The 19530-nt window shown below is 26.4% G+C and overlaps 1 protein-coding gene across 1 annotated transcript; it reads right to left on the reverse strand.

Annotated features, from left to right (window-relative positions):
• Positions 1 to 15865: 15865 nt before the first annotated feature.
• Positions 15866 to 17749, reverse strand: LOC129606988 (SCAN domain-containing protein 3-like). Its single transcript, XM_055517660.1, has one exon. It carries the CDS (start codon positions 17747 to 17749, stop codon positions 15866 to 15868), a length of 1884 nt encoding a protein of 627 aa, XP_055373635.1.
• Between the last annotated feature and the right edge of the window lie 1781 nt (positions 17750 to 19530).

Raw genomic sequence — 19530 nt, forward strand, 5'->3', positions numbered from 1 at the left:
TACTGATTTGTAAACAAAGTAATATACAAACCAATAGCACCACAACAGCACACATTGAATCACATTGAAGCACCCTTCCACTCACATTGTATGTTTTTCAAATTTAATTTATTTATACATTCATAAAACTAGAAATAATTTTTTTATTTCCGTCTTTTCATAATAACTTTGCCCAATTTGCTATATAGATTTGTTCTTTGTAAGCCAATTCACTTTCATTTTAAATAACAAAGCAAACAAAACAAAAGATACATTCTGATTTTGACATTTCGATATGACCATTGTATTCAAGCAGGTATAGGTTTGATTAGGCTTATGCGGTTCAACGAAAGGCACCCATATGCCATTTAGGCCCGTATGACACTGCTGAAAGTAGAAATCTGCTGAAAGTAGTGCGACTGAACAAATATCTGTTCCTAATCCGTCAGTTCCGGTCATGAGAATAGGAGATGGATAACAGTTTCCCTCTCTTCTTTGTGACAACAGCTCCGCAGAAATCGTTTGCGGTGTAACCTGGCTTTACCCATGTCAACAAAATTTCCATGTCGCATTAAACGTTATTACACAGGCAAGAATAATAATTTAGTTAATCGGTTTTCCTGTACATCATGCAATTGTAAGTTTTCATAATATTGGCTATTATATTTGTAACTATATGATTTTCAGATTTCCGGGAAATAGAATTGAAATGAGTTCTCCGTTCGCGAATTATACGAAAATGTAATTTAACTGTTATCCCGTAGTATATTAATGATATCAAAATCTTTTATTTCAAAAACCTCCAAAGTTATTGCCAAATAGTGGAAGACGTAATGGAATTGATTAGGTAATTGAATCTGCCGCTTGCCAAATGATGAACCTTACATTAAATATATTCTTAACATATTCTAAATATATATTGTAAACATTTATAATATATATTTCTGTATTATTCATACATACATACAAATTTCAATTTAAAAATATAGTTTTTAACAATTAATTTTAAAAATCAAAACCCATTTATAAATTTTTAATTTTCTCTATAAAAATTCAAATTAAATTTATGCTATCTTAAACCAAGTTTCAAAATCAATAATCAGACGTATTGAATTAAAATTAATACACATTCTATGTATATACATATGTATATGTTATACGTATAAATTGAAATTTTAATATACGACAACAAAAAATTCATTTAAAATTGAATATTTTAAAATTTTATAAAGTTTATTATCGATTTTTTCTTATTTCATTACTACATATACATAATTATATACATACATATATTTTATAAGTACTTATTATTTCTTGTTAGAAAATCATCATATTATAAGGATACCATCAATACTTTTGTAATTTATTTTGTTAGAAAAATTTCATAAAAACCATTATTTTAAAAGCAAAATCAATTCGACTTTTTTGTTTTTGTTTTTCCTTTTAATTTTACATTTAATTAAAATTTAGTTTTTATATTTTAAATACTCTAGAAATTTTTTAGCATTCAATTTTGCAATACATTGAAATTAATGTATAACAAATACAATTTGTCCAATATACATACATACATATATGTACACAGATCTATTCATGCATAATAATTAATGACTTTTGATATTTGTTTTTTTTTTTTTTTATTTTCCTATCTAAATAAATCTTTGCACTTCAAAGTAAAAACTGTGAAATTTCAATTTCAAATAATAAAACTAATTCTATACTTTAATTCAAAAAAAAAGGTTCATTTTGTAATAGTTTTAATTTATTTTATTTAATTTTGGTTATACAAATGAAATAACTCTTTAATTTAAATGCTGAAAAATATAACAATGAAAATTAATGAGTGACGGAAAGAAGAGGATTTGCACTTTGTTACAATTAAAATTTAAGATAAGTCATGATATACATTTATACAAACATTATATTATCCTTTTCACTATATAAGAGCTGAATATTGTAGATAAATAAGAATTCGAATAGCAGTATAAAAGTAATTTCAACAATTCCCTCTACTATAGGAAAATTTAACATAAATAATGTTTGAGATTTCTATATTTCTGACATATCGTATAAAAATATCTTATTGTAACAAGAAGAACACAATTTCAGCAATTTTATGCAACATATGAGGTAATATTAATAAATTAATAAATTGCAAATAGTGGACCGCGCGTTCAATATTATTTAAATGCTTAAATTCGTAATAATTTTTATATTATTATAATTATACATTATAGTCGCTGTTCGTCAATTTTATTTTAAAACAAGTAAAAACGTTTCAGTCGGTATAAACCGATTGAATTATACCCTGCACCTTTCGTTATTGTGTAGCAATTACTCGAACCTGTGAGATCATTCTATAGAAACTTCACGGACATGTCTGACCTATAATTGGACATCCGACTGCCAAGTTTCATCAATCTGACCTTATAATTTTTCAAAATATTTAAAATTAGCTTTTGGAGTTGTATGGTAAGTACCTAAACCTGTCAAGCAATTCCATCAAAACTTCACAAATATATCTGATCTATAATCGGACACACAACTGCCAAGTTTCATGAATCTGACTTTATTATTTTTTCAAATATTAAGAATAAGCTTTTAGACTTGTATGGGATCTACTCGAACCTGTTAAGCAATTCCACCACAACTTCAGAAATATGTCTGACCCATAATTTGACACATGACTGCCAAGTTTCATGAATCTGACTTTATTATTTTTCCAAATATTAAGAATAAGCTTTTAGACTTGTATGGGAGCTACTCGAACCTGTCAAGCAATCGCACCAAAACTTTAGAAATATGTCTGACCCATAATTGGACATACGACTGCCAAGTCTCATGAATTTGACTTTATTATTTTCCAAATATTTAAAATAAGCTTTTGGGGTTGTATGGCAAGTACCCGAACCTGTCAAGCAATTCCACTAAAATTTCACAAATATATCTGATCTATAATCGGACACACAATTGCCAAGTTTCATGAATCTGACTTTATTATTTTTCCAAATATTTAAAATTAGCTTATGGAGTTGTATGGCAGGTACCCGAACCTGTCAAGCAATTCCTCCAAAATTTCGGAAATATATTTGACCTATAATTGGACACATGACTGCCAAGTTCCATGAATCTGACTTTATTATTTTCCCGAATATAAAAAATTTGCTGTTGGAGTTGTATGGCAGCCACCCGAACCGGTGCAGCTATCCCATTATAATTTTTAGAGCATGTGTAGAATATAATTGGACACATGTATACAAAATTTTATATTTATAGCTTTATTAGTTTTTGAAATATTTAAAATAAACTCTTGGAGTTGTATGGCAGCTACCCGAACCCGTTGTCCGACTTAGTCCAATAACAATAGGGTTCGTCCTTGGCACAAAAGAAAAAACTTGTGAAAGTTTGGTGTCGATTGCATTATTCGTTTTTGAGTTATCGTGCGATCGGACGGACGGACGGACGGACGGACGGACGGACGGACGGACGGACGGACATGTCTAAATCGACGCAGAATTTTACGCTGAGCAAGAATATATATATATGTCCATACCGCAGATGACTCCTTCAAGTAGTTACAAACTCCATACCAAAGTTAATATACCCTTCACGAAGTGCAGGGTATAACGAGTGGAGTATATGTCGTATACTATGACGATCTGATGACAAAATCGTAGTAAACCCGTAGATGAAGAAAATTTTTGAGGTATACACACTCATATGATTATAATTCTGCACTTTTCAATTCTTTATAATTCAAAGAGTTTTCTCAATTAACTCTTGAAATATTTGAAATTAGCTCTTAGGTTTTTATGGCAGCTAACTAAACCTGCAATGTGTTATGCAATGAAATGTAAATGTTATGAACTGTTGTACAATTATAGTTCCATCCTTAATTGAATTCTTTCAGCAGCAAAGGAAAATTTTAATTTATAAAAATATTTTTCAATTAATTCTAACAATTTCAGTTTTTTTTTCCCTTTTTATTTTTCAGCTTTTTGTTTACAAAGGATATGCTTATACTATATGAAAATAACAGTTCCCATTTGAATATTTGCGATAGAAAATTATTAACAGTGCTGTTATTTAAAATGTGATGAATGTTTATTTTAAATTACAAATTGCTTCACTGTTATTTTGTTTCAAAATACCAAAATACCAAGTAGTACATAAAAATCTTTCTAAAAAATCGTGACGTCAAACTCAAAATTTTATATTCAGCCGTATAATGCATTCCGTTCGTAGCTCCGAAATTTGGAAAATTGCGAATATTATGTTGCCAATTACGAATTATTAAAATTCAGCTCCGGCTATTCGTAATGGTTCGTAGTAAAATGTACTCATAAATTATGTTCGTAGTAAAAATAATGCTCAAAAGTCTACGAGAGAAGTAATCAGGCGTAACAAGTAATTTTAAGAGAAAAGTGTTATTAAATATTCAAGTTTTGAATTTGTTTCAAAAACAAAGCTACCATTAAGGGAAATGAGTTCATATTTGCCAAAAAAAAATGTTTTTCCACTTTTCAAAAATATTCAAAAACTAAAAAAACTGCAAAAGTATTGTATGAAAGTTGTTTAATGAAATAGCAATCAAATAATACAAATAAATTTTTGACAATTGTTGCAGTGAAATACTGATTTTGAGGCTCCAAAAAACGTAATTCATAATCTCTATGAAAGGAATTCGCGATCATTTAAAATTCTACGTCGTAGCTAAGTTCGTAATTCGTAGAATTCTACGGTAACATAGGCGACCAGTATAAACTCAGTCTTATTTATTTTTCTTATTCAGATATTTACAAAAATTCAGTATATTTTAAAGACAAAAAGCTATGTTGTAAAGCCCAAAAATTAATAATACTTAATATGTATTATTAAATTTTAAACAGTTTCGAATTTTCTGAGACAGAGAATTGCTCAAGGAATTTTAAAATTTTGTGCCTATTCTATACATTTACATATATTACTTATACCTACGTAATATACAAGTAAACTATCTAAGTAATTATTAATTATTTAGAAAATAGTTCATATTCTGGGTTTGTCATTTCGCATCGAAAACTATTTTGTTTAATAAATCATTTTCTATTTACTTACAGTTGATAAAGAGTTGATCCCAATACCAAGTCTTTCATAATTCTCTATATTCTTTATATTGCTTAACATTTCTTAAACACTAACTCACACTCTAACCACATCATAATTTTGTCAATATAACTAAAAAATATATTAAAAGAAATTACTGAAGAAGATAAAGTGGTTCAATATTTAGAGTTTATTTGGTTAATTTGTTTTGTACAATGACATTTTATTAAGGAAGTTTAGTTTAAAAACAAAATGTAACAAACGTGAAAAATTTCTTTAGTTTAAATTTCATTTAAATAAATTGTTTTTCATTACCGCAAAACCATTAAGTATATTTATATAATAAAAACGAATACATATATGTATGTACAAGTACATGTACCTTAAGAAAAAAATTAATTTGAAAAATATTTGGCTCGACATCCTGCTTTTAAAATATCCTTAAAGTTTAACATTTTTAATTAACAGCATTTTGTTACATACACATAGATTACTCCAAGAATTTATGTATTTTAAGCCAAATTTTTAGCTTCGTATTGTAAACGCATTCGTAATTATTAATTAATTCGCTGTAACTAAACTGAATAATTATTAACTCAGGTACGTACATACATTACATAGATATTAATTTAAGAACAACTTGTATTTTTGTCTCATTTCAATTTTGGGAAGTTTGAATGTAAATTGGCAAACTAATCCGTATAAACTATGGTTTTTATGACGAACATTAATTGTTTGTTAATTGGAACAGTTGTGGAAAAGTTTCATCATCTTTTTATGAGGAATATGAAAAAGTGTCCAATAACCAAATTGAACGTGTAGTCAAAAATCGTAAATTTAATAATTTTGTCTACTTATATAGCATATGTATATTGTAAGTATATATGTGTGTACATTAATTTAAAAATAAATTTGAATAAAAAATAAATTTTCTTTTCACAAAAACTGTACATTTTTAGAAAATATAGAAAATTATACAAGATGGAAAAAAAACCCTTATTATTTTTTCGCGTATTATTTTCTTTTTTCTAATAACATATATGAAAGTTAACTGAGTGTATAACCAGCAGATGGGGTAAGTTAACCAATTCGCATAATATAAACGAGATTTTTATAAGTATAGATATTTTTTTTATTCTTCCCCATTTTGTAAGTTATTTAAACTTTGACATATTAAAAAATGCTTTAATATTGATGAAATTGAAATCAGAGAAAAATAAGAGAGCGAAAAGAGCATCATGTATATGTGTATACGAGTATAGAAAAAAGAAATGGAAAATCAATTTATATTCCCTAATGTGGTGCATAACTCACTCCTTTTCCAGTTTATTTCGCCTTTTTTCTCTTTCTTTGAACAAAGACAAATGACAATACTTAAGTTTATATGTGTTTAGATATGAAAGAAAAGTATTGCAGTATAGAAATGCATTTTTATGTGACAACTTCATTGATGCTGAACTATCTATTGACTGAATGAGTAAATAAATCATTCTTTTTCTTTCTTACTTTTTTTCTCTTTCTTTTTATATATAATATAGTAAGTTGTAAAAGTCAAATTGTCAATCTTTGTCAGGTTCACAACAAATCACAATAAAACTTATATACATTTTAGATATTGCAATCATTTGTTATCTTATATTACAAATTCATATGCTTATGCGAATGAAATATTTGAAAAAAAATTTATATAGCTACAAAAAAAAATAAAATGAATATTTTCAAGATCGATGGTTATACATGCAATACCTATACATATTTTTACAAATTAATATTTTTATTAAACAAATATTCGGTTTTGCTAAATAATCTAATAAATTTTTATAATATAATGAAAAGACGAACCCTCTTCTCCGGAAACCGCTCAATTTTCATATAAAATTTGTATTCTAGAATTCGCCAAGTAATCTCGTAGAGATTGTTTGAATTTTTTTTTCAAATGTCATAATTATATGTAACTCCTGAGAAATATTCGTACAGCAATAACAGATTTTCCTAGTTTTCAATAAAATTTTTTTCTTTGGAGAAACGAGAAATTATACAATACCGTATTGTATCGGCACAACATTTCAAATTTGTTAACGGAAATTTCCTTCTATAAGATTCAAGGCGAAATTCAAATACAGTAATCTCTTGCATAAAGTCAATTCGATGTAAGTCTCTTAAATTTTTAATACCGTCAAAAATATACCATACTAACTTTAAATCAAGAATTGAAGAGTTCTTATAAAAAAAGTCAGATATGAATCTCGTTTTAAGTCTATTCGCTTAAAACCGTAAAATCTCGGTCCCGAAAGCGACTGATGGAAAATTACGCAGTATACTATTTTTGGTGAAATATCAGTATAGCAGTTTGTAGACTTATCTGGCATTGTGATTTTCCAATCGTGTACTTCAATTTCATATGAACAAAATTTCATAGAAACACCATAAATAATTATTATATAAACTGATATAAATTTCGAAAACTAACGATAGCATCTACAAATATTTGTAATATAATTTAAATGTATAGTGCATTATTTTAAAATTCAATATTGTACATCAAAGTATATCTATTTCTAGAAATTAATTTTTCTCACCATCTAAAATTTTTTTTTAAAAAATTTTTATTAAATTTTACTAAAATCTTTAGATATTTTAAGAAAATATGTGTGGTAGAGAAATAAAATCAAAATTTTATTCGCATGAAACAAAATTTTGTAAACAAAAATATGAATAACAGTGAAATATGTTATACGTATAAAATGTTACATACATTTTTACAGTTCCTACCCACATTTTATTTAGAAATTACTCAAATATTTTTACTTTCAATGTATTTTGAGTGGGTATAAATATCTTATTTATCAAAATAGCTCCATAAAAATTTTGATATTTCACTATTTTACATACTTTAAATTTTTTTTAATTTTTAGAATTTTAAACCAAAAATTTTATCTTTAATATCGAATTACCTACTTCATTAAAAATTTCAGAAAAAGATGTGACTTTATAGGAAACAAAAAATTATAACTTTTTCTTAAAAATTTTATTTGATCTTACAATTTTAAAATAATCAAATTTGTTTTCTTTTTTAAAAATGTGATTTTCGAATTATTCATTTAAAAAATTGTTACCATTATTGCCAATATTAAATTGAAAGTGTTGTCATACTAACCAAATCGATCTACAACTATTATGTTAAAGTTATCTACAACTATTTTAGAATTCAAAATAAACTTAAATTTCTTATTCCTTCGCATTTCTTAAAGACAATGGAATTTATAATATAGATTATATTTTAAAATAAAGTGATTTTTGAATTAGAATAGATTGTTAGATATAAACTTCACATCTTTTCAAAAATATTAATGAATATATGGGAAACTAAATCGCTTTGTTCTGTTTGTCAATTTTGAAATATTGAAATTTTTATTGAAAAAGCAATATCAAAAGCGACATTAAAATTTTTAATACAAAATGAGGCATCTAATTTGGTTTTTTCAGTTTTCGAGCCCTGATCTTTCCAAAAAATTTATATGTTAATTGATTTAGTACGAAGAATTTAAATATTAAATTTCAATGAAATCGGTTGATTATTTTTCTTTATTTAAGCAAAAATGTATATTTGGCCCGTAGTAAACGCCCAGTTGCTGACACATATAAAATTGTTGATTTGTTCCAAAAGTTAGGACGTTTCACGAACCATCGAGCGAAGCTTATATATGAAATTTCAAGTAAATCGGTTGAATATTTTCTTCAAAATGGGAAAAAATGTAAAATAAGCCCGCTAAAAAGTGCATTTCCTGTGGCCTGATATATCCTAAAAGTTGATCAATCCGTGCCATGGGCGAAATAAACTTACATATGAAATTTCATTAAAATCGGTTCAGGCGAACTTGAGATACACGCGTGTGACCGACAGATCGGCAGACCGACAGGTTGCTAAAAATAGTTTATTTACACTTCCTTACCGTGGAGAAGTGCATTACCACCGAAAACTCGATATGCAAAATTTGTTGCCATCACATAACCCACGTATTGTATACACAATATGGTCGGTAGAAATAAGTGCATATTCCACAGTCAATTGTATTCAATTGGTTTACTGGATTTGCTTCATATGAAAGAATAATTATGAATTATTACATTTATTTCTCTATCACTGAAAATTAATTTAAATATTAATACATTATTTTTACAATGATAATCGAAAAATATTTACTTACCATTAATATTTAAATTTTTAACATTCAAGCTTTGCAATTGAACCGAAAATCTCACGCTCTAAATATATTTTTTAATTTTTATACTGCAAATTATTTGACTAATACATGGACACAACACTAAACTTACATACATAACATACATACCTATACCTTTTTATTCAAAAATAAGGAAGAAAATATATGGAAAGAAGCAGCATTTCTTTTTACATTATTTTGCCATTAACTAAGAACATTTTATATTTTACATAATATTTACATCGTAATTTGAGTAAATTGCTTTATGTCGAAAAGGTCATTTTCACCGTTCTAAATCACAGAATTTTTCTATTAAGAAATTTATTTTAAATTTTTTTTCTTTTTTTTTGTACTGTAAAAGTAAGATTGAATATTTTTGCATTAATAATGTTCATGTAAAAGACCTTGTATAATCTAAAAATAGTCAAAGAAATACTTTAAGTATAATAGTATTACTAGATATACTCGTACTTATATAAGAAAAAATTTATATTAAAAAATTCCTTAGGACAATCTTAAGTTATATAGAGAAGGAAGAAATAACATAGAATGTTAAAAAATGAAAATGTTTATTTCTGTGTAGATTTTTAGGTTAAAAAAATTTGAATAAGTAAAGATGTTGTAATGATTACATAATTTTTTTTATTATTATAAAATTTCCAAAAACAAGTCCATATGAATGAATTAAAATTAAAATTTTATTTTCGCGTCTATACTTAAAAAGTTTGAAAATTTCAGTAAAATATATAAGAGTTCAAAATTAAAGTTTATTTAATTTTTTTTCTGGACATACAAGTGTTAGTGTTTCCAAGTACAGAAATACAAGTCAGAATTTTAAGTTGTTTGACTAAATTTGAAACAAAATTTTACAGTCTGTTGAATTTATACATAGACAATCTTTTACATATATGTAAATATTGTAATCAAGTTTTTCTATGTATTGCGTATACATTAAAAATTTATTTACTTTTTCATAGTTTTCGCCTTTTCATTATTAAAATCCTAAAAGTTAAATAGTGTTACTGCTCAAATATTAAATTTTTCTTTTCATCCAAACCCATGAGCTTTGGTTTCCAAGTACACCATAATGAAATGCAAGCAGCGACCAATACTTTTTCTAGCTAGAGACAAAAAAACGCTCCAGTGTACCCTCCTTCCAAATAGATTGGTTGCGTCAAACGTCCAGAAATATCCAGATATCCAACGCAGCATTGTCATAATTACGCATTTGACCATAGTCGAATAATTATTTAAAATTGTGGAAGCAAAATAACATTAAAATCACATTCACCTTCAAATACTTATAATGGGGTGACATTTAACGGTATCGTTTTTTTTTTTTTAAAGTTTTTGCTATGTACATAGTTGATACTTTACGTCATTACGGCAGTTATTTACAAATTACTTTACTGCGTTCTGAAAAGTAATTATAAATAACTCTTAAATTTTTAATTTATTTCAAAATTTCATAAAATCAGAACAATTTTAAATTTGGATTTCCTTTAGTTTTTCAACAATAATTTTCTCATATTTCAAAAACTATCCATTCAGTAAAATCTATATAGATATTGTCGGAAAAATCAAATAACATCATCAGCAAACTATTCTTTCTCTCTTTATAAATTTTTAAAGAAAAATTTTTTAAATAGATTTTTGCCGTCACAATTATTTTTTAAATTTAAAGATAATTTGACATTTTCAATGATTACTTAAATTTGACATTTCAAAGAAATGCATTACTTAAATGTAATACGTTACATACCTTTATATTTTTGTCATTATAATCTAAAAATATTTCTGTATTTTTCATAAAAATCGCATTATTTTAAGCTATTCATTTAATATTTGATGGACTCAAAAAAAAAAATTAAATACTTTAAAGTAAAACTTTTTTTTTGCATTGTAAAATTTATTCATTGTACTGCAAATTATGATGGCGAAATAGATTCATGTGCATAATAATGAAGTATTTCACACATATAATACTTATGCATATAAAAATACCAGTATTAATGAAATCCTGCATACATATGTATATTCATATTTCATAATTTATTAAAGGGTGATTTTAAAATCTGATTAGTTCTTCGCATTTTATATCATTGATACAGTTGTCGCCGTTTAAAAGCCGACTCGGTGAGAAATTAATTTCAAATTTTAAATGTGTTAGTTGAATGCTACAATAATTAAATTTGACTACTTTAAATAATTATTTGACAATCCAACATCAATTATAGCTTTCTGAGGCAATATTAAATATAATTATTAATGAGATTCAGGGCGGAATGAGCGAAAAATTTACTTAAAATTTAATATTTTGAGGCCTAAAACATTAACTTAGTGAATATTCACATGAATATTTAAGAATTAAATGACAATTTATTTATTTATATAGCATATTTGTGTAAATTTGCAATTTTTCTATTGCTTTATGTAAATATAAAAAACTAATTATTTAAAAAAATCGCCCTATCTATTATAAATAATCGTATGTATCATGTGTATATAACAAAAATATGTTAAATTAGTACATATCTAAAATTATTGTGAAAAATTTCTGAATTTAAATGAAATGTTAAAATTATACTTCAATGAATATTATAAATTATACATAAATTTTCCTAATGCATATTTATAAGAAATAAATATAACATATATGTATATTTTATCATAATAATAAATAATTAATAAAATTTCTAATTTTAAAATTAAAATATTAAAAACTAAAATATTTTAGTGTAGAATTTTTATGTAACTGTGTATATCTGTATATAATAAATTCTGTAATATAAAATTGTCAATTTTTTGAAATCAATGTATTATGTTATACACTATATTATGTTCAATTCGTAGTTACAATTTTCAACAGAAAAACAAATTATTTTAACTATAATGAACTTAGTTGCATCAAAATTAATTTGTATATATACATACATACGATAATATTCTATGTTATCATTAAAACAGAATATATATAACGTATAGTGTAAGTCATAACAGTATATACATATGTATATTAATATGTTCAATATTTTATTAAAACACTTAATGTGATTTTGCTCATATTATGACTTTTCACTCTTTTGGTTTATATTTTCTTAAAACAAAATTTTTGATCTGCTCTGAAATGTGAATCCCATTAATTTGTAAAATTTTTCTTTAAAATAATAATAACAACATAAAATTTAATTATTAATATATTTTCAACAAAATTTTACAAATATATATTTTATTATCCTGATTTCAAAATGATATATAAAGTGCTTTGAAATAATTTTGATTTTAACAAACTTTTATAGCATTTCCTGTATCTAATATAATAATTTCCCTTCCAACTTGTAATTCATATATGTATATATATAATATATATGTATAAACACACGTTGGTAAAAATATTTACACGTATTTATTTTTGATATTGTACGTAAATATCTATGATTTTTTATATGTAATAAATATTATAATAAAAGTACCTTATTGCTAACGTTAACATCTCCATACTTGCAATTTTTTGCTTATCTAGACCAAATTTGTATAATATGCCCATATGTACATATTATATGTATCTAACATCAAAATGTTTATCTACCTATACGAATTTTTATATATTGTCTCTATAGTGTTTACATATTATGTATATCGTAAAAATATAATATTATGTATACGATATAAGTAGATACTATAAAATATGAAATAAGAAAATACAAATAAACTAAATTCTCTTTGATTTGCATGTGCTATGTTCTCCTTTTTTCTTCTCAATGGGAAAATTCAATATCATGTATGTATATACGTATATAATATGTAATCGAAAGTATTCAACCTCAAAATCAAAATCCGCTTACAAAATTAAAGGAAATATAGAAATTTTTCGTGTTGCATCGTATATTCCGCTCATTAAATTTTTGTGAAAAACATGTAGATATGTTAAAAAAAAAAACAAAAAAAAAAAAAAAATAAAAATATAATAATAATATATGCATAATTTAAATATTTTAAAAAATATAATAAATGCTCATTTTGGGTGAGCATTTAAACGTGTCTGTACTACGTATTCATAATATTTACAAATTGATATAGACCTACATCTTTTTATATGCTTATATGAAAATTTTAGATGGTACATCTATAGCAAGTAATATGATTATAAAGGAAACGTTCCGATAGAAATCATTACCTTTAAATTTATTTCAACCAGGATTTTTATAATATTATATATCAGTTTGTAGAGACACTTTTCATAAAACACATGTATAATAATAATATAATGATGCATGGTATGTGTATTACAATATATATAGGTAATAAAGAATCAAATGTGATCAAAGAAAATTTTATAAATTATTTGGTAAATTGTTTTTAAATTTTAAGTTTATTGATTGCAATTTGATTTTTATTTTTCAAATTAGATAATGTTAAACTTATAAATTAAAAAAAAAAATCGAATCTATAATCAGCACATAACTAAGTTCAGTTCTTTTTTTATTGTCTTGCGAAAGTGAAAGTGTTTCATGAAATTATGCAATTTTTCCTTTAAACACATGTTTTAAATTTTAAGAAAACATAGTAACTTTTTAGTTATAATTGCTGGAAGTTCACGTTTTTGAATTCCGATTTTCTTTGACGAACTTCTCGATCCTAGTTGTAGCAAGAAATTAAGTTGGAATATTAATTTTCTAAAAATTCCGTAGATAAGCTAATTAGATATAGCCAAATACGGCCTAAAATAAAAGTTTAGTTTCCAAGCTCTTATACTGCCAGAGAGTTGACTAGTTACTTTGGCAATCAAAGTTGATATAATTAATTTCAAAGGAAATCAGCGATTATTTCAATATCTTTTGGCAACAATATTCATTTCCTTCGAATGGAGTAGATGTCCTGTTGTTGGCTCTTGATTTCTTCGAAAACTTTGTCAGTATAACTTACACATAAAATTTCAGAAAATCTGTTTAATATTTTCATAAAAAGGTGAAATTGGTATTATAAACACCTAGTCGCTGAGAACTAGCATAGCCCAAAAGTTCATCAGCACATCATTGTACTCGAAGTTGTTTATTTATGATTTTATATGACAGGAAAACACATAGATCTCATAATAATACGCATGTACAATAGCATGTAATGGCGGTCGATACTTCTACTGTATAGTTTCTTCTATTATGATCTTAAACTATTAATATGTCTATTTGTGTAATTATTGAATGTAATCAATATGAATTGTAAATTATTTTGAAGATTAAATCAAGCATTCTCTATGTGGAAGATGTATGAGTGACCATAAGTGCAATTAATTTAAAGTCTTGTGATTTGTAAACACGATAAACTCGTTCATGATTTTTTATATAATTTGTTTTACAGAAAAATTGTGTTTTAAAATATTATAAATCTAAATTTCAGGACAAACAAATATAACTCATAAATTTCAATACATGCAACTAAAACTTCCAGCATTATTTGTTAAAAATAATAATTTTAACTTGCATAATTTTACAATTTGTGATAAGTTTGTTCATACAGCTTTTTATTTACACATTCAGCTATCAAAAGTAAAATCAATAATGTCAATTACGATAATAGTCAACATTAGTCCAGTTTTAAGCATGTAAACAACATTGTAATTTGTGTTGTTACATAAATTAACTGCAATTTAATCTTTTGTTGATTAATCATGATATGTGTGCAGATATTACAGTTATTTATTAGGATGAAATAATATCTATAGGAATTTATCCTAAATGTTTGAAAAAGGCTGTAATTGTACCGATACACAAAGGTGGACAAAAGTCGGACTGTGGAAATCATAGACCAATATCATTACTAAATGCAATAAGTATATGAAAAAGCAATCAATACATGAATTCGAAATTTTGTAGAAACGACAATTGGCTTTGACGAATATCAATATGGTTTCATAGAAGAAAGTGGTACCGATTCTGCTGTTTCGGTAACATTAGATCATGTTTACGATACTTTAAATGAAGGTATTTATGCGGCAGGAGTATTTATTGACTTAAGTAAAGCTTTTGATGTGGTTAATCACAGCTATCTTCTAGACTTTCTTGATGATTTAGGAATTCGAGGTACAGCAAATAATTTATTTAGGAGCTATTTGTCGAATAGAACACATTGTGTGCGAATAAAAAATACGACAAGTGCTGAACTACTCATAAATACTGGCGTACCACAAGCATCTTTACTGGGGCCACTTCTGTACTTACTATAAATGTTATGAATCTTTCTAACTGTAATTTAGAATCAAAGTACACTATATATGCTGATGATACAAGCTTCATTGCAAAAGCGAAAACCTTGAGAGAATTAGAAGATACTCTAAATCAGTGGTCGGCAAACTTTTTTGGTCGTGGGTAAAATTGGTCAAAAATCAGATTTTTTTAAACTCATAGCGGGTCAGCGGCAATTTTATAAAAAAGCAATTAAAAAGAATAGTTAAACGAAAAGTTAATTCATTTATTATATATTAAAATAAATAGAAACATAACAGAAATAAATTCAATACACATATAATAAAAATAAATCAAAAAATAACAAAACCAATATTTAATATTATAAGTTCAAAATTAGTGACTTCCATGATGCTGTGCTGTTGCAGTTAATTTGGACAAGTTTGGTTCATATGTTGATACCTTAAGTCGGACACATTCATCAGAATGCTCCGTAGTCAAACTACTCCTGTTTTTATTTAATATATACTTCATTTGTGAAAATGTTTGTTCACAATTATAACTTGATCCAAATGCAGATAAAAGAGCAAATGCAACTTTTTTTAGGCATGTAAACTTTGTTGGAAGAGATGCCCAGCATGTGGATATTATATCAAGATGATTGTCTTCAGTTTTTTCTAAATCGCGACGTAAAGTTTCAAATTTATCAGTCCATAAAGTGAAACTTTTCAAATCAATCAGTTCTAAGCTGAAATTGGTGATTTCGAGGAACTCAAAATATTGTAATTCTAAAATAGTTTCATCAACTACATCCGGCTTCGTTATAAACGTAAACATTGGGCCGTGCGTTTTCAAAGTTTGAAATCTAAATTCAAATTCGTCTTTCATGCTATTAATATAAGACTCAAATGTCTTTACATCGGAATCATCAATAGTGCCTTTTTCTTCTTGACTTTTAAGATGTAAGAAATAGTTAAACTTACGAGTTTTTACATCTGTTTCAAATAAAACTATTTTTGAGCAAAAACTCTTCCATTCTTCAAATAATTTTAAAATTGTATGACCGTTACCTTGAAGTCGTTTGTTGAATTCATTATAATGGTTCATTATATCCGTTAAGAACAAAAGTTTTAAGAACCATTTCTTATCATCAAGTTCGGGATAATTTTCTCCGATTTCAACCAGAAATATTTGTATTGCATCAAAGCAATCTATAAATCTATTAAGTACCTTCCCTCTGCTTAACCAACGAACTTCAGAGTGCAACAGCAAACTTCCATACTCCGCTTCAATTTCCTGTAAAAAAGATTTGAAGCGTCTGTGTGTTAAAGCAGAACGTGCTGTAATTATGTTAACAATTTTAACAACCGTCTTCATTACATTATTAAGTTCTTTCATTGACGCCTTTGCACATAAATTCTCCTCGTGTATAATGCAATGAAAAGATAAGAGAGGACGACCAAGTTGATTTTCTAACAATTTCACAAATCCAATATTTTTCCCCCTCATAGACGGAGCACCATCAGTTGTTATGGAAAACAGTTTCTTTTTTAAATCCAAAAATCTCTCATTTCCAAACTGGGTGAACTCCTGAACTTTAATGAGAATATCAGAGCCTTTCGTTGTTCCATCCATTGAAGCAAGAACGCACAATTCCTCCTGGACTTTTGTGCAATTAATTGATGCAAATCGAGCAATAATTGCAAGTCTTGCCATATTATTTATGTCATTGCTTTCATCCAGGGAAATACTAATAACGTTGCTCGATAATAAATCGGTTTTGATCTGAATATCAATGTCTTCAGCCATATGTTTTATACGTCGCTGAACAGTTCTTGCTGATAATGGAATTTCTTTAATTCTGGCCAAGAATTCTCTTTTATTTTTAAAATCATTAAAAAGATGTTCGGAGCATTCAATAAATGCGGTCTTTAAATATTCACCGTCTGAAAATGGTTTTCCGTTGCGTGCAATCGCAAGGGCTGCTGCATAGCTAGCAGTTGTTGAATAGTGATGTTGCGTTACAAACTTCTGTAAAACCCCTTTTTGACTATTAAAATTCAATACGTGTTTCTTGATGTGTTCTAATTTTTCATCTTTTGGCATGTCACTTACAGCTTCATGTTTGGAAAAAAAATGCCTCTCTATATTGTAAGTTCGACCGGTAATTGTATCTCCACATAGGCAACACACCACACGGTCACCAGTTTCGATACAGCCATATTTCTCTTGCCATATTTGTTGAAATAATCTAATCTTCTTTGCCTTCGGTTCGGTCATGGTTAAAATCACAAAAAACTATTATATCCACCACTAAATTTTGTTTACTGAGAATTAACTTGCAATAAAAATTTTAATATTTGTTAAAGATTTTTGCTATTATGTATTTGTTTTATATACTTACTCAAGGCAGACAAATAAAAAAAATAATTTGTTTTTGAATCACACAAATTTTCAAACTAAAGAAATGTGAAAAAAGCAATTGAAACTTAGGGCTCAATGTATTTTAATTTTCTTCTTTTTTTGTTTTGAGCATAGCAACATAAAAGTTATCACGGCTACTACGAATTTAAAAATTCAAAAATCATAGTTTGTCAATAAATGGTTTGGAAAATAAAAAATTCTTTAATTTCGTTCAATTTTTTGTTATTTTTCTTACATAGATTTGGAAAGTTACTTTAAAAACTCGAAGCGGGTAACATAAAATCATGCTTCGGGTCACTCCGTGACCCGCGGGTCATAGTTTGCCGGGTGCTGCTCTAAATAAAGGTATTACAGTATACATGGATTGGGTTCGTGGAAATGACCTCTCTATGAATGCCAAAAAACGTATTATATGGTATTTAAAAAACCGAAAAAAAAATACCACGATATTACAATAAAAGCTGGAGATGTCGCAACTCAAAGGGTGGAATATATAAAATACCTTGGTATCTTTATAGATGAACATTTGAAGTAGGATAGGCATGTGAAACAATTAAAAAAAAGTATTATTCCAATCACTATGGCTACAAAAAGGGCAGGTGGTGTTAAAGCAGCTAAATTAATATAATATAACGGGCACATATTGTCAAAAATACGCTATAACATATGCAGCTGCAGTCATTGTACCAAATTCCATGTTAGCCAAATGGGTACTGTTATGAACAAAACCTTAAAAACATTATATATTTTAACCCGAAGCTGAATACTAAGGAACTATACAGGAGAACAAATGAGCTAGATATAAATCAACTCATATACCTAGAGAAGTGCAAATATGTATACAAGTTCATGAACAAGCAAACGAAATCAACATTATCAATCCCAACCAGAGGCACCGTACGTGACTATAACACCAGAAATAGAGGGCGTCTAATAGTTCCTAAGGCCACGTTAAGTATGAAATTAAATGGATTGAAATGCAGTGCAATAAGGATGTACAACACCTTGCCAGATGACATAAAAAATCGTAAAAAATTAAATGAATTTAAAAATAAGCTTTTAAAGCATTTAAAAAATTTTAGAAATTAATGTACGTATATTAGTAGTATTAATTAGTAGTATAAAAATTAGTTGTAAGATTAGTTTGCAGTTTTTAATTTCTTAAACACAATTTTTATAAATCGTCTGAAATTAATTGATAAATAAATAAATTAAAAAACATCAAAATGAATTTATACATGACCTTACTCAATTAGCTTCGTTACTTTTTCGCATTTAAAATTCGAATCGCTTTGACTTCTATTTTCTTATAATCGATTGCAAAATTAATCTTGACTCAGAAAAATATAAAATTATCAATAGTGTTCAATAATATTTAATTAAATTATACAATAATTAAAGAACAAAATAAGATACTCAAACCCAAGTTATTTTATAACATCTTCTAGCGTCAATATAGAACGACATCAATAGAAAAAAGCCTGAATATGGTTCCTAAAATTAAGAAATACCAAAAAAAAATTGCTTTAGTAATCAGAAAAATTAAATACAACTTAAATTTGAAAAATTTTTAATCTACGTTTTTTTTCTAAAAAAATTCTCGTATACCTACATATTTCATTTTAGTTTTTTCAAAA

This window comes from Condylostylus longicornis, unplaced genomic scaffold (genome assembly GCF_029603195.1).
Source record: "Condylostylus longicornis isolate FDR11 unplaced genomic scaffold, ASM2960319v2 ptg000023l, whole genome shotgun sequence".
Lineage (NCBI taxonomy): Eukaryota > Metazoa > Arthropoda > Insecta > Diptera > Dolichopodidae > Condylostylus > Condylostylus longicornis.